The sequence below is a fragment of the Ictidomys tridecemlineatus genome, chromosome Y, assembly GCF_052094955.1.
Source record: "Ictidomys tridecemlineatus isolate mIctTri1 chromosome Y, mIctTri1.hap1, whole genome shotgun sequence".
In the NCBI taxonomy this organism is placed as follows: domain Eukaryota; kingdom Metazoa; phylum Chordata; class Mammalia; order Rodentia; family Sciuridae; genus Ictidomys; species Ictidomys tridecemlineatus.
The window spans coordinates 2,920,198-2,934,618 of NC_135494.1; the positions used below are offsets into that span (position 1 = coordinate 2,920,198).

At 40.1% G+C, this 14,421-nt stretch overlaps 2 protein-coding genes across 3 annotated transcripts in view; both read left to right on the plus strand.

The window, feature by feature from the left end:
• Positions 1 to 14,421, plus strand: part of LOC144371992 (uncharacterized) — an 82,150-nt gene that overhangs the window by 45,406 nt on the left and 22,323 nt on the right. Inside the window, exon 9 of the mRNA XM_078035368.1 lies at positions 9,697 to 9,998. The gene's annotated coding sequence lies outside the window, so the exon portion shown is untranslated. The remainder of the gene's footprint in view (positions 1 to 9,696; positions 9,999 to 14,421) is intronic.
• Positions 1 to 14,421, plus strand: part of LOC144371993 (uncharacterized) — a 58,749-nt gene that overhangs the window by 22,005 nt on the left and 22,323 nt on the right. For both annotated transcript variants that reach the window (XM_078035369.1, XM_078035370.1), the window contains one exon: positions 299 to 9,998. In XM_078035369.1, the coding sequence (XP_077891495.1) occupies positions 299 to 2,660 (2,362 nt within the window). In that variant the 3' untranslated portion in view covers positions 2,661 to 9,998. The remainder of the gene's footprint in view (positions 1 to 298; positions 9,999 to 14,421) is intronic.

The window sequence follows — 14,421 nt, forward strand, 5'->3', positions numbered from 1 at the left end:
TCTCTTTATTTTCTGGCAATTTGAACAAGTTGGAAAACCTAGTCTTTACCTGATGTTGGTAGTAATGTAAGCCTAGCACCTTTAAATAAATATAAAATCATGAATGAATCAAGCATTAATCATGTGCTGATCATTCTTTAAAGAAATCTTATGGTAAACTTTAAAGGCAAAGAACAGTATGGGGAAATTTTCAATGAGATTCCAGTTCTTAAGTAGACAAAGAAAAATTTTAATACAGTGAATTCATATGATGGCATTATATGTGCAAATGATTGCATATGTCCTAATACCTTCACAGGCACTTCAGATCTCACAGTGGGCATGAACACTATAAGCATGAAGAATGTGAAGAGAAGTCATGTGAATTGAAACAATACAGAAAATCTCTGGTTTCTCTCCAAAGTGTTCACACACAAGTGTTAATACAAACTGGAGATGAACCATATGAAAGTACAATCAGTTGTTTCAGTGACATTCAAAGACATGAAGATTCTCATACTAAGTGCCAACCCTATGAATATCAACAATGTGGTGAAGCCTTTTCTTCTCTCCCAGCTGTTCAAAAACACATGAGAACACACAGTGGAGGTAAACCTTTTCAATGTGAGGTATGTGGGAAAGCCTTTCATTCCCCCACTTTATTTAGAAAACATGAAAGAACTCATTCTGGAGAGAAACTCCATAAATATAAACAAGGTGGTAAAACTTTGGTTTCATTCACAAGTCTTCGATGTCACGTGATCAGGCACACTGGGAAAGCACATTTCAAATGTAAGCTATGTGGAAAAGACTTTGCTTATCCCAGTTTACTTAGAATACATCAGAGGACACATACTAGAGAGAAACCGTATGAATGTCAACAATGTGGGAAAGCCTTCAGTACTTCATCTTACCTCCAGATACACGAACAGACTCATACAGGAGAGAAGCCCTATGAGTGTAAGCAGTGTGGGAAAGCCTTCACTCAGTCTGCTCATCTTCACTCTCATGAGCAAACTCATACTGGAGAGAAGCCCTATAAATGTCAACAATGTGGAAAAGCCTACACTACTTCATCTTACCTTCAATTAAATGAACAAATCCATGCTGGAGAGAAGCCCAATGAATGCCAACAATGTGGAAAAGTCTTCACTACTTCTTCTAACCTTCAGAGACATGAACGAACTCATACTAGGGAGAAGCCCTATGAATGTAAGCAGTATGGCAAAGCTTTTACTCAGTCTGCTAACCTTCACTCACTTGAAAACACTCATATGACAGAGAAATCCTATGAATGCCAACAATGTGGAAAAGTCTTCAGTACTTCTTCCTACCTTCAGATACATGAACGGATTCATACTGGAGAGAAGCCTTATGAATGTAAGCAGTGTGGGAAAGCCTTCACTCAGTCCAGTCACCTTTACTCACATGTGAAAACTCATACTGGAGAGAAGCCCTATGTATGTAAACTGTGTGGAAAAGCCTTTGCTCGATCTCCTCAGCTCCACATGCATAAACGAACTCACACTGGAGAGAAGCCCTATGAATGTAAGCAGTGTGGGAAAGCCTTCACTTACTCCTCTAACCATCTCAGACATGAAAGAACACATACTAGAGAGAAACCCTGTGAATGTCAACACTGTGGGAAAGTCTTCACTACTTCAACTTACCTTCAGATGCATGAACAAATCCATTCTGGAGAGAAGCCCAATGAAAGTCAACATTTTGGAAAAACCTTTGATACATTCAGTGAACCTCACATGCACGGAAGAACTCACACAGAAGAGAAGACCAATGAATGCAAACAATGTGGAAAAGTCTTCAGTACTTCTTCTTCCCTTCACAGACATGAAGGGACGCATACTGGAGAGAAGCCCTATCAATGTCAACAATGTGGGAAAGCCTACACTACTTCATCTTACCTTCAGATACATGAACAAATCCATGCTGGAGAGAAGCCCAATGAATGCCAACAATGTGGAAAAGTCTTCACTACTTCTTCTTCCCTTCACAGACATGAACGGACGCATACTGGAGAGAAGCCCTATGAATGTAAGCAGTGTGGCAAAGCTTTTGCTCTATTGTCTACCCTTCACTCACATAAAAGAACTCATATGGAAAATAAACCCTATGAATGTCAACAATGTGGAAAAGTCTTCACTACTTCTTCTTCCCTTCACAGACATGAATGGACGCATACTGGAGAGAAGCCCTATCAATGTCAACAATGTGGAAAAGCCTACACTACTTCATCTTACCTTCAGATACATGAACAAATCCATGCTGGAGAGAAGCCCAATGAATGCCAACAATGTGGAAAAGTCTTCACTTCTTCTTCTTCCCTTCACAGACATGAACGGACGCATACTGGAGAGAAGCCCTATGAATGTAAGCAGTGTGGCAAAGCCTTCACTCAGTCCTCTAACCTTCACTCACATGAAAAAACTCATACTAAAGAGAAGCCCTATCAATGTCTACAATGTCGGAAAGCCTTCAGTACTTCTTTCTACCTTCAGACACATGAGCGGACTCATACTGCGGAGAAGCCCTATGAATGTAAACAGTGTGGCAAAGCTTTCACTGAGTCCTCTAACCTTCACTCACATAAAGAAAACTCATATTTGAAAAAGATACCCTATAAATGTCAACAATGTGGGAAAGCCTGCACTACTTTGTCTTAGATTCAGATTCATGAACAAATCCATACTGGCGAGAAAACCAATGAATGCCAATAATGTGGAAAAGTCTACTACTTTATTTCTTCACAGATATGAACGAACGCATACTGGAGAGAAGCCCTATCAATGTCAACAATGTGGAAAAGCCTACACTACTTCATCTTACCTTCAGATACATGAACAAATCCATGCTGGAGAGAAGCCCAATGAATGCCAACAATGTGGTAAAGTCTTCATTACTTCTTTTTCCCTTCACAGACGTGAACGGACACATACTGGAGAGAAGCCTTTTGAATGTAAGCAGTGTGACAAAGCCTTCACTGAGTCCTCTAACCTTCACTCACATAAAAAAACTCATACGAAAAAAAAAACACTATGAATGTCAACAATTTGGGAAAGCCTACCCTACGTTGACTCACCTTCAGAGACATGAACAAATCCATACTGGACAGAATCCTAAGGAATGCAAACAATGTGGAAAAGTCTTCACTTATTCTTCTAACCTTCACAGACATGAACGGACTCATACTGGAGAGAAGCCCTATGAATGTAAGCAGTGTGGCAAAGCCTTCACTTGGTTCACTGACCTTCACTCACATGAAAAAACTCTTACTGGGGAGAAGCCTTATAAATGTAAGCAGAGTGGCAAAGCCTTCACTCAATCCCTTCATCTTCACAGACATGAAAAAATGCATACTGGAGAGAAGACTTATGAATATCAACAGTGTGGAGAACCCCTTGACACATCCAGTGAACCTCACATACATGGAAGAATTCATGCAGAAGAGAAGCCTAAGGAATACCAACTATGTGGAAAAGTCTTTTTCTTGTTTTTTTCTTTCACAGGCATGAAGGGACTCACACTCAAGAGAAACCCTATCAATGTAAGCAGTGTGGCAAAGCCTTCACTCAGTCCTCTCATCTTTGCTCACATGAACGAACTCATACTGGAGAGAAGCCCTATGAATGTCAACAATGGGGAAAAGCCTTTGTTATATCCCATCAGCTTCACTTACTTGAACAAACTCATATTGCAAAGAAATTGTACTGATGCAAACAATTGGCAGAGTCTTCTGTTATTACTGTTTTTCTCATTAACATGTTGGAAGTTTACTGGAGAAAAATTCTTTAAATGTGAAATGTGGTGGATCAATATTTCTTGTCTCCTTCAAACACACTGCTCACTCTGCTGAATATTGTACTGGGGATTGTACTGCAGATTTGGTCTGGTGGCCCTCTACCACTGAGACACATCCTCATTCTTTTTGATATTTTTAATTTTGAGACAGAGACTTGCTGAGTTCCTTATGGTTGTTCTAAAATGCTGATGCTGGCCTCAAACTTGTGATCCTTCAGCCTAAGCCTCCCAAGTCTCTGGGATTAAAGGCATACATCACCACATCTGGCTGAATAACTATTTAAATGTGAAAAAATATAGCAAATCATTCCATTTTCCCTGTTGTCTTCAAAGCCATTTCCCTCACTAGAAAACAAACACTCTGAATGGGGATGATTTGCTATACTCTATCAGCTTCATGTTCTAGACCTATTTTTCTTTTCCTTTCTGAAAATTCTCATGGAGAGAAGCCATATGAATGTGAAAAATGTGGGAAATCTTTTAATTTTTGCAGTTTATTCTGAGTACTAGAAGATTCTTTTGGAAAGTTTAATGCCAAAATGAATAAATCCTATGCAAGTAAGAAATACAAAGGGTTCAGATGTTTTAGTTTTGTTCAGTTGTATTAAAAAAAATACTGTAGAAAATCCTGTGGATAAGCCATGTTGGGCAGTACTTAATTTTGACAGTTTTATTCAAAGACATAAAAGAATTTACATCTGGGCTGGGGATGTGGCTCAAGCGGTAGTGTGCTCGCCTGGCATGTGAGCAGCCTGGGTTCGATCCTCAGCACCACATACAAAGATGTTGTGTCTGCCGAAAACTTACAAATAAATTGTCTCGACCCCTCGCCGGCAAGGGAAACACGACACAGGATTCTTCTTTCAGCAGTTTACTCAGGACCTTTGAATCATTATGAGAAAACAGGAACAAGAGGGGGAGCAGTCGGTCTTCCCTAGCTTAAGTACCCAGCCCCGCCAATGAACTAGCACCACGTGGAAAAGTCTAATAGGTACAGCGCAGCGGAAGCAGGCCAGAGCCCAGCCCCACAGCCTTACAAGGAGTTGTTTACTTCTAACAACTCTAACCGCTTAATGAAGGGGAAGCAGAGACCAGCGCCATATTCAGGGTGCGGTCGCTGGCTCCCAACAGTTCCCCCTTTTTGTTTTTCAAGCAACAGGTAAAAGTAGAGGTCCTATCTCCATTGTGCAAAAGTGGCCGTAAATAATGGCACACTCCTGAGGGGCGCCTCCCCAGGCGAGTCACCATTCCGACCGATGCCTTTTTCATGGAGGTGGGGCGTCGACATCAAACCCACATGCAATAGGACATGCTTTTCTTGGGACTCAAACCTAGAGCTCCCAAGTGCAGTGCCTTGCCTCGCAACCTGTGCTGAGTCAATCGCTTAAGCATGGTGAGCCATGCTTGAGGGGACTGTCCTCCTTCTAAAGCAGGCAAAGTCTTGTAAAAGCATAAGACTCTGCACCCACTGCCGCTTGCACATACGAACCAGACACCACAGGCACAATCCAATGGCAAGTACTAGGACCACAGCCAATGCACCCATGCCTGCCCATTAGCACTTGATTCAAAATGTCCACTTGGTCTTGTAGTAGATCTACCCGCTGGTTTAGAAGCACAATGCCACGATGTAGATGTTGATTCATCATAGTCTGAGTCTCCATGGCTGTTGCAGCAGTACCCGCAAGCTTGTTCACAGCATCTGCAGTAAGCACAGCAGTAGCGAGAGCTGCGGCGGCAGTGGCCGCCGCAACAGCAGAAGCTGCAACGGCTGCCACAATGGCTGCAGTTATATCAAGGTCTTTTTTGTTTCTTTGCAATAATACAGGCAAATTATTATTATCAATAGACACAGGTAAAGGCAAGTAGGAGGGCACACATACTACCACAACAGAGTCCTCCAAAGAGGCATTCCAGCATTGTACAAGTCTACACGTCTGGTTAGAACAATTGAGTAAAGGAGATGAATAAAGGTTTTGTTAGAATTAATAAACTGAGGGGTAAATGAGCCCTGACATCCAGTCCAAGCTGGTGAACTAGTTTTTATGGCTTTACAACGGGGCAACAATGTCGGTTGTTGAGGAATAGAAGTATTGGCTCTCAATACCTTAGCAGGAAAAACACCATTGATTACAGTAGCATTACCAATTGAGCCCCGAGAACCATCACTATCAAACCAGCCCAAAGATTGATTGGTTAACATAATACAAGGTATGGAATCAGAGTAATTAACATTTACAGAGAAACACAATGTGTCAAATAATGAAACAGTAGGAAAGTTATCAATAGCTGCTACAATATCCACAGGCAAGGTTGGTCAATCCATGGTGGCAGAGCCATTAGTAGTGAAGAAAAATGGAAGTACACCAGCCTGAGAAGTAACGGGCAATGGATATGGCCACGTCTTTACCACCGCCCAGAGGAATCATTCTGCAGCCCAGACGACCTCATGTCCGATCACCATCAGGAGAAGCATCAAGCACCTCATCTTGTTCATCTTCATTCTTCCTTCCTGACGGAGCTTGAGGAACTTTCCACACGAGGCGCTCTGGCACCCACAACGGTTCCATTCGGTCCTGTGGGAAAACACAGACAGAACCTCATGCCCATGCCAGCACGGGATCAGGCCCATACCATTGTCCAGAAAGTACATCTGTCCACTTAACGTGCCCAACGTTCGGGGCAGAGGGCGAATAGTGCCTAGTCGCAGCAGAGCGCCCTTGGATGTCCAGATTCAAAAAATTAATAGTGAATAGAGCCAGGGAGAGGCGCTCTTTCGGGGTGTGGCCTAAGCCAATTCCCCCTTTTTGTTTTATTAACGTCTCTTTTAGAGTCTTATGAGCGCGCTCTACAATACCCTGACCTTGTGGATTGTAGGGTAAACCATGGACAAGCTGGATACCCATTTGGTTGCAAAAGGAAGAAAATTGTCGTCCAGTATACGCTGGACCGTTGTCCGTCTTAATGGTCTGTGGTAATCCCCAGGCTGCCCAGGCTTCCAAGCAATGTGTGATAACATTTCCAGCCTTTTCACCAGACAAAGCAGAAGCATGGATAATGCCAGAACAAGTATCTACAGACACATGGACATATTTAAGTTTGCCAAAGTCGGGAACATGAGTGACATCCATTTGCCATATAGTTAAAGGCTGCAAACCACGAGGATTTACGCCCACAGAAGAGGGATGATGTAAAATGATACAGTTAGGACAATCCAATACAATCTGCCGAGCATCAGCACGGGAGATAGTAAAGCGCTTCTGAAGTGCTCGTGCATTAATATGAAATTCACTATGAAAGTTTCTAGCTTGATCTAAGAAGGAAATAGGGAACACCCAAGAAGGACGAGTAGCAAGATCAGCTTGGGCATTGCCAGCAGAAAGAGCACCCGGTAAACCTGTGTGGGCTCGAATATGCAAGGGGTAAAAACAGGCGGAGCGATTCCAAATCAATGTTTGAAGATGGAGAAAAAGGGAAGACATTACTCCTGATGTGTGTATGGGACCCACTGCTTCCAACACCTTTAAAGTTTGAACTACATAAACAGAATCTGATTAAATTAAAAGGAAACGGACATTGTTCAAATACTTTTATGACAATTTGCAGCTCCACCCATTGTGGATTGCCAGGAGCAAACTGATGTTGGATAGGAAGTTGATCATTTACCACATAGGCTCCAATACAAGTTTTAGATCCATCTGTAAAGATATTTGCAGCTCCTGGGATAGGCGTAGAGGAAGTGATTTTAGGGAAAATGATAAGATATTCCTTAACAAATGTAATAAGAGGATGTGAAGGATAGTGATTATCTATCTCTCCTGGAAAAGTGCATCGTAATAGCCCAATTATCCAGGTTAGCACACAAGACTTGAATTTGTTGACACGTATAAGGGACAATCACAGACGTTGGAGGAAAACCAAAAAATTGTATACTTTGTTGTATCCCTAACATAGCTAAAGAAGCAACTGCATCAGGATAATACTCAAGGGATTTTCCAGGGGATATTCGTGGATGTATCCACAACAAAAGACCATCTTGCCACAAAACTCCAGTAGGTTGCCATACAGTGGCAAGCACACATAATTGAAGAGGCTTATCCTCTTGAAGCCTGCAAAGGCTAGCATGTTGTATAGCCTCTTCCACTTTAAGCAACACTGACCTGGCTTCCTCAGTAAGATGTCGAGGGGAAGTAAGATCTGAATCACCTTTAAGAATTTCATACAAGGGTTTTAATTCAACATTGGGAATATGTAAGTAACCCCTAATCCAATTTATGTTACCTAATAATTTTTGAAAATCATTTAACGTATGTAAATTATCAGTCCTAAGAGTTACCTTTTGGGGTGTAATAGTTTCATAAGAGATACTAGCACCAAGATAATCAATAGAGTCTCCTGTCTGTACTTTATCAGGTGAAATAAGCAAGCCCTTTGATTGTAGTAAATGTACTAAATCAGTGTAAGCTGCCTCCAACATAGGGAGTAACAGCTGCCTTACATTCTTTAGTACATTGCTCAAAAACAAGTTGCTTAATCAAAGGCATGGCTCTATTGGGATCACCAAAGATTTTTCCCGCAGCATCCACCATCCTAGCAACAAAGTCTGAGAAAGGTTCTGTAGGGCCCTGTATAATTTTAGTCAGATTGCCAGACACTTCTTCTCTATTTGGGAGTGACTTCCATGCACGGATACAAATGTTATTAATCTGTTCATACTTCAGGAGGATATCCCGTCTGTTGATTGGCAAACCTGCCCTGCCCCAAAAGCATATCTTTATCCCAGGCGGGGCGTCCCGCCGCATGATTTTGGGCAGCCTGCTCTACCGCGCCCTCTAGCACAAATGCTCTCCAGTCCAAATATTTGCCTGGGGAAACACAAGCGCGCACCAGACTAGCCCAATCTGAGGGGGTCATGCAAAATCTGGTAAGCCCCTCTACCTGAGTAAGAGTGAAGGCAGCATCTACACCATAAGTGCGAACGGATTCTGCCAAGGTTTTAATTATTTTAAAATCTAAAGGCTCATGGTATCTTCCCCTATTAGCGTCCTGAAAAACCGGGTACGCTAGTCCCATGTCTGGATTAACTGTTCTCCAAACTTGTGTATGAAAAGTTCTCCCGGAGCTTTGGACTCCCCTCACATATGGGGGCGGTGCAACAGGCACTGCATCTTCTTCTAAATTCTCAACCTTCTCTTCAGAATTAGATTTATCAAAATTACATTTATCCCCCTTCTCACGGTAGGCTTTCATGCTTTGTGTCTCCCTTTTTTTCCTTTTCATTTTTATCTTACGTAGTTGCTGTAACAATATGTCCAGGTCCTGAGAACTCTCCAAGCCACTTGTGTCCTCAGGTGTTTTTAGTTCGGTCAAGTCTGGATAGAGCCTTCTCCTATTTTTATTTTCAGGCTCTTTTGCCTTTTCATTACTCTTACTCTTAATACTCTCTGCCACTTCGCTATATGACCCCTCAGATTTTTCCTCATGTAGTTGTTCAAGAACGGCCTGACCCTCGCCCACAGCTTCCTGGCATTTACCGTCTGCTATACATTCTCTAACCAATTTCCAAAGTGGTATAATGCCACCCTCTAAAGTACCTTGCTCATTAGCGAAATCCAGATCTCTAATTTGTCCCAGCTGGGAATCCTAAGACTCCCTGAAAAAGCAAACCAAGGAGCTGCTATATCAGCTTCTCTTAAAAACATCTGCAAAGTACTCTACTCCACCTTAAGTCCTTTTGAACATAGCAGTCCATCCAGGGCCAACAAAATTGGGCTTGAAGAGGTAACACCCATAATGTTTTCAAAGCTATAAAGAAAGTGAAAGTACAAAAGCCCCGCTCTCTCTTTATCTACAGAGGAGAGTCCCGTTTTATTATTTTCCCTGCTCTCTCTTTATCTACAGAGGAGCGTCCCGCTATTTGCTTGCGGATTCCCACTTTACCTGGAAACTTACCGGTGCACCACCCTGACTGCTGAAAGTTCTGGATCCTGGGTTCGAGGAACATTCTTCCCCGCTCGGGCCACCAACTGTCGCAACCCCTCGCCGGCAAGGGAAACACGACACAGGATTCTTCTTTCAGCAGTTTACTCAGGACCTTTGAATCATTATGAGAAAACAGGAACAAGAGAGCGAGCGGTCGGTCTGCCCTAGCTTAAGTACCCAGCTCCGCCAATGAACTAGCACCACGTGGAAAAGTCTAATAGGTACAGCGCAGCGGAAGCAGGCCAGAGCCCAGCCCCACAGCCTTACAAGGAGTTATTTACTTCTAACAACTCTAACCGCTTAACGAAGCAGAAGCAGAGACCAGCACCATATTCAGGGTGCGGTCGCTGGCTCCCAACAATAAATAAATAAATAAATAAATAAATAAATATTTTTAAAAATTCTTAAAAAAAGGATTTACATCTGGGAAATCCGTCTGCTATTTATCTATTCATTTATTTATTTTTGATAAAGAAATTGCAGCAGAATGCATTACAATTCTTATTACACATATAAACCACAATTACTCATATCTATATAAAGAATTTTGACACCCAATTCATGTCTTTATACATGTACTTTGTATAATGATGTCCTTCACATTCCATCATCCTTGCTAATCTTTTGTCCCCTCCTTTTCCCTCCCAGTCCTCTGCTTTATCTAGAATTCATCTAATCTTTCCATGCTTCCCCCATGTATCCCCTATGAGTCAGCCTCCCTTATATCAGAGAACACATTCAACATTTGTTTTTTGGGGATTGGCTAACTTCACTTAGCATTATCTTCTCCAATGCTATCTATTTACCTGCCGATGCCATGATTTTATTTTCTTTTTTATTGCTGATTAAAGTTCCATTTTGTATATATGCCACTTTTTTTAATCCATTCATCCACTGAAGGGCATCTAGGTTGACTCCACAGTTTAGCTCTTGTGAATTGTGCTGCTATAACCATTGATGTGGCTGTGTCCCCGTAGTATGGTGTTTTTAAGTTCTCTGGGTATAGTCTGAGGAGTGGGATTGCTGGGTCAAATGGTGGTTTCATTCCCAGATTTCCAAGGAATCTTCACACTGCTTACCAATTTGGAAGTCCCACCAGCAAGGTAAGAGGGTACCTTTTCCCCAGCATGCTCACCAACACTTATTGTTGTTTGTCTTCATAATAGCTGTCATTCTGACTGGAGTGAGGTGATAGGTTAGAGAAGTTTTGATTTGCATTTCTCTAATTGCTAGAGAGAATAAGCATTTTTTCTTATACATGTTGATTGATTGTATATTCTCTTCTGAGAAGTGTCTGTTCACGTCCTTGGCCCATTTGTTGATTGGGTTATTTGTTTTTTTTGGTGCTTATCTTTTTGAGGTCTTTATATACAATAGAGATTAGTGTTCTGTCTGATGTGTGAGGGGTAAAAACTTGTTCCCAGGGTGTAGGCTTTCTGTTCACCTCACAGATTGTTTCTTTTGCTGAGAAGAAACTTTTTAGGTTGATTCCACCCCATTTATTGATTGTTGGTTTTAATTCTTGGGCTATAGGAAGTTGGGGCCTAATCCCACATGATGAATATTACAGACTATTTTTCTTCTATTAGATGCAGAGTCTCTGGTTTAATTCCTAGGTCCTTGGTCCATTTCAATTTGCACTTTGTGCTTGGTGAGACCTAGGGATTTCATTTTATGTTGTTGCTTATGGATTTCCAGTTTTCCTAGCACAATTTGTTGAAGATGCTTTTTTCTCCTGTGCATGTTTTTTGCACCTTTGACTAATATAAGATAATTGTAATTTTCTGGGTTAGTCTCTGTGTCCTCTATTCTGTTCCATTGGTCTCCCAGTCTGTTTTGGTGCCAACACCATGCTGTTTTTGTTACTATTTCTCTGTAGTATAGTTTAAGATCTGGTATAGAGATGCCACCTACTTCAGTCTAAGGATTGTTTTAGCTATTCTGCATGTCTTATTTTTCCAGATGAATTTCATGATTGTTTTTTTCTATTTTTAAGGGAATGCCTTGGGGATTTTGATGGGAATTGCATTATATCTGTATAATGCTTTTGGGAGTATGGTCATTTTGATCATATTAATTCTGCCTATACAAAAGCAAGTTAGATGTTTTCATCTTCTGAGGTCTTCTTTGGTTTCTCTCTTTATGGTTCTGTAGTTTTCATTGTATAGATCTTTTACTTCTTTCATTAAGTTGATTCCCAAGTTTTTTTTTTGTTTGTTTGTTTGTTTGTTTTGTTTTGTTTTGTTTTGTTTTTTGAGGATATTGTGAATTGGGTAGTCTTTCTCATTTCCTTCTCAGAGGCTTTGTTACTGATATACAGAAATGCCTTTGATTTATGGGTGTTGATTTTATATCCTGCTACTTTGCTTAATTCACTTACCAGTTCTAGAAGTTTTCTGGTGGAGGTTTTTGGTTCTTCTAGATATAGAATCATATCATCAGCAAATAGTGCCAATTTAAGTTCTTCTTTTCCTATACATAATCCCTTTGATTCCTTTCATTTGTCTAATTGCTCTGGCCAGCATTTCAAGAACTATGTTGAATAGAAGTGGTGAAAGAGGGCAGCCCTGTCTTGTTCCAGTTTTTAGAGAAAATGCCATCAATTTTTCTCTGTTCAGAATGATGTTGTCCTGAGGCCTAGCATGAAAGCCTTTACGATGTTGAGATATGTTACTGTTATCCCTAGTTGTTCTAGTGTCTTGAACATAAAGGGGTGCTGTATTTTGTCAAATGCTTTTTTCTGCATCTATTGAGATGATCATATGATTCTTATCTTTGTGTCTATTGATGTGATAAGTTACATTTATTGATTTGCTTAAGTTGAACCAACCTTGCATCTTTAGGATGAATCCCACTTAATCATGGTGTATAATCTTGATAAGCTGTGTTTTCTATTTTATCACTTGATATTGGTCTGTCTCAATTGTGTATGTCTTCCTGATTCAATCTGGGCAGATCGTATGACTTACGAAATTTGTTGATAACTTCAATGTCTTGTATTATCCTCTGTATTTCTATCATATCTGTTGTAATATTATCATTTTCATCAAGTATACAGGTAATTTGAGTTCTCTCTCTCATTCTCTTTGTTAGCAGGGCTAAGGGTCTGTCAATTTTATTTATTTATTTTTAAAGAACCAACTTTTTTGTCCATATTATCAACTGTTTCATTTGTTTCAATTTTATTGATTTCAGTTCTAATTTTAATTAGTTTTGCCTTCTACTGCTTTTGCTGTTGGTTTGTTCCTCTTTTTTTAAGGGCTTTAAGAAGTAGTGTGAGGTCATTTATTTGTTAACTTTTTTTTTCTTTGAAAGAATGAATGCCATGCAATAAATTTTCCTCTTAGTACTGCTTTTATAGTGTCTCAGATTTCCATTGGTTTTTTATATGTTCTTATTAATACCTAAGAAATTTTTAATCCCCTCTTTGATTCCTTCTACAATGCATTGTTCATTCAGTAACCTATTGTTTAGTTTTTAGGCGAGGGAGAAATATTTACTTTTTATTTTCTTTTTGATTCCAAACTCCATTTAATTATGATCTGATGAAATATATGGTAGTGTCTCTACTTTTTTATATTTGCTAACTGTTGCTTTGTGGCATAGTATATGGTCTGTTTTAGAGAAGGATTCATGTGCTACTGAGAAAAAAGTGTTTCAGGTGGAAATATTCTATATGTGTCAGTTAAGACTAAATTATTGATTATGTTATTGAGTTTTATAGTTTTTTAATTCAACTTTTGTTTGGAAGATCTGTGCAGTGTTGAGAGAGGTGTGTTAAAGTCACCCAAGATTATTGTGTTGCAGTCAGTTTGACTCTGGAACTTGAGAAGAGTTTGTTTGAACATAGCTGCACCATTGTTTGGGGCATATATATTTATGATTGTTACATCTTCTTGGTGTATGGTTCCCTTGAGCAGTATGTAATGTCCATCTTTATCCCTTTTCATTCCCTTTGGCTTGAAATCTTCTTTATTTGATATGAGTATGGAAAACCCTGCTTACTTGTGCAGTCCGTGTGAGTGGTATGGTTTTTCTCAACCTTTCTCCTTCAGTGAGTGTATGTCTTTTTCTATCAGATGAGCTTCCTGGAGGCAGCGTCTTTGGGGTCTTATTTTTTTTTTTTAATCCAGTGTGCTAGCTTATGCCTTGTGATTGGTGTGGTTAAACCATTAGCATTCAGGGTCACTTTGAGACATGGCTTGTATTTCCAGCCATATTTGTTTATTTTTGTTAATTATCTTCACTTGGTTTTCTTCTTTGATTAGATTGTTTGCCCCTTTGGGGTACTACCTTCCTCTTCTGATTTTCATTGTTGTTTTTCTTTTCCTCTGTATGAAATATTTTTCCAAGGATGTTTTGTAGTGCTGGTTTTCTAGCTATAAATTCTTTTAACTTTTGTTTATCATGGAAGGATTTTATTTCACCTTAAAATCAAAGCTTATTTTTACTGGATACAAGATTCTTGGTAGGCACCCATTTTCTTTCAGCTTCATAGATGTTGTTCGAGGATCTTCTAGCTTTTAGGGTCTGTGATGAAAAAATCTGCAATTATCCTAACTGATTTTCCCCTGTATATATTCTGATTCCTTTCTCTCATGTTTTTTAAAATTCTCTGCATATCCTGTATGGTGAACATTTTTA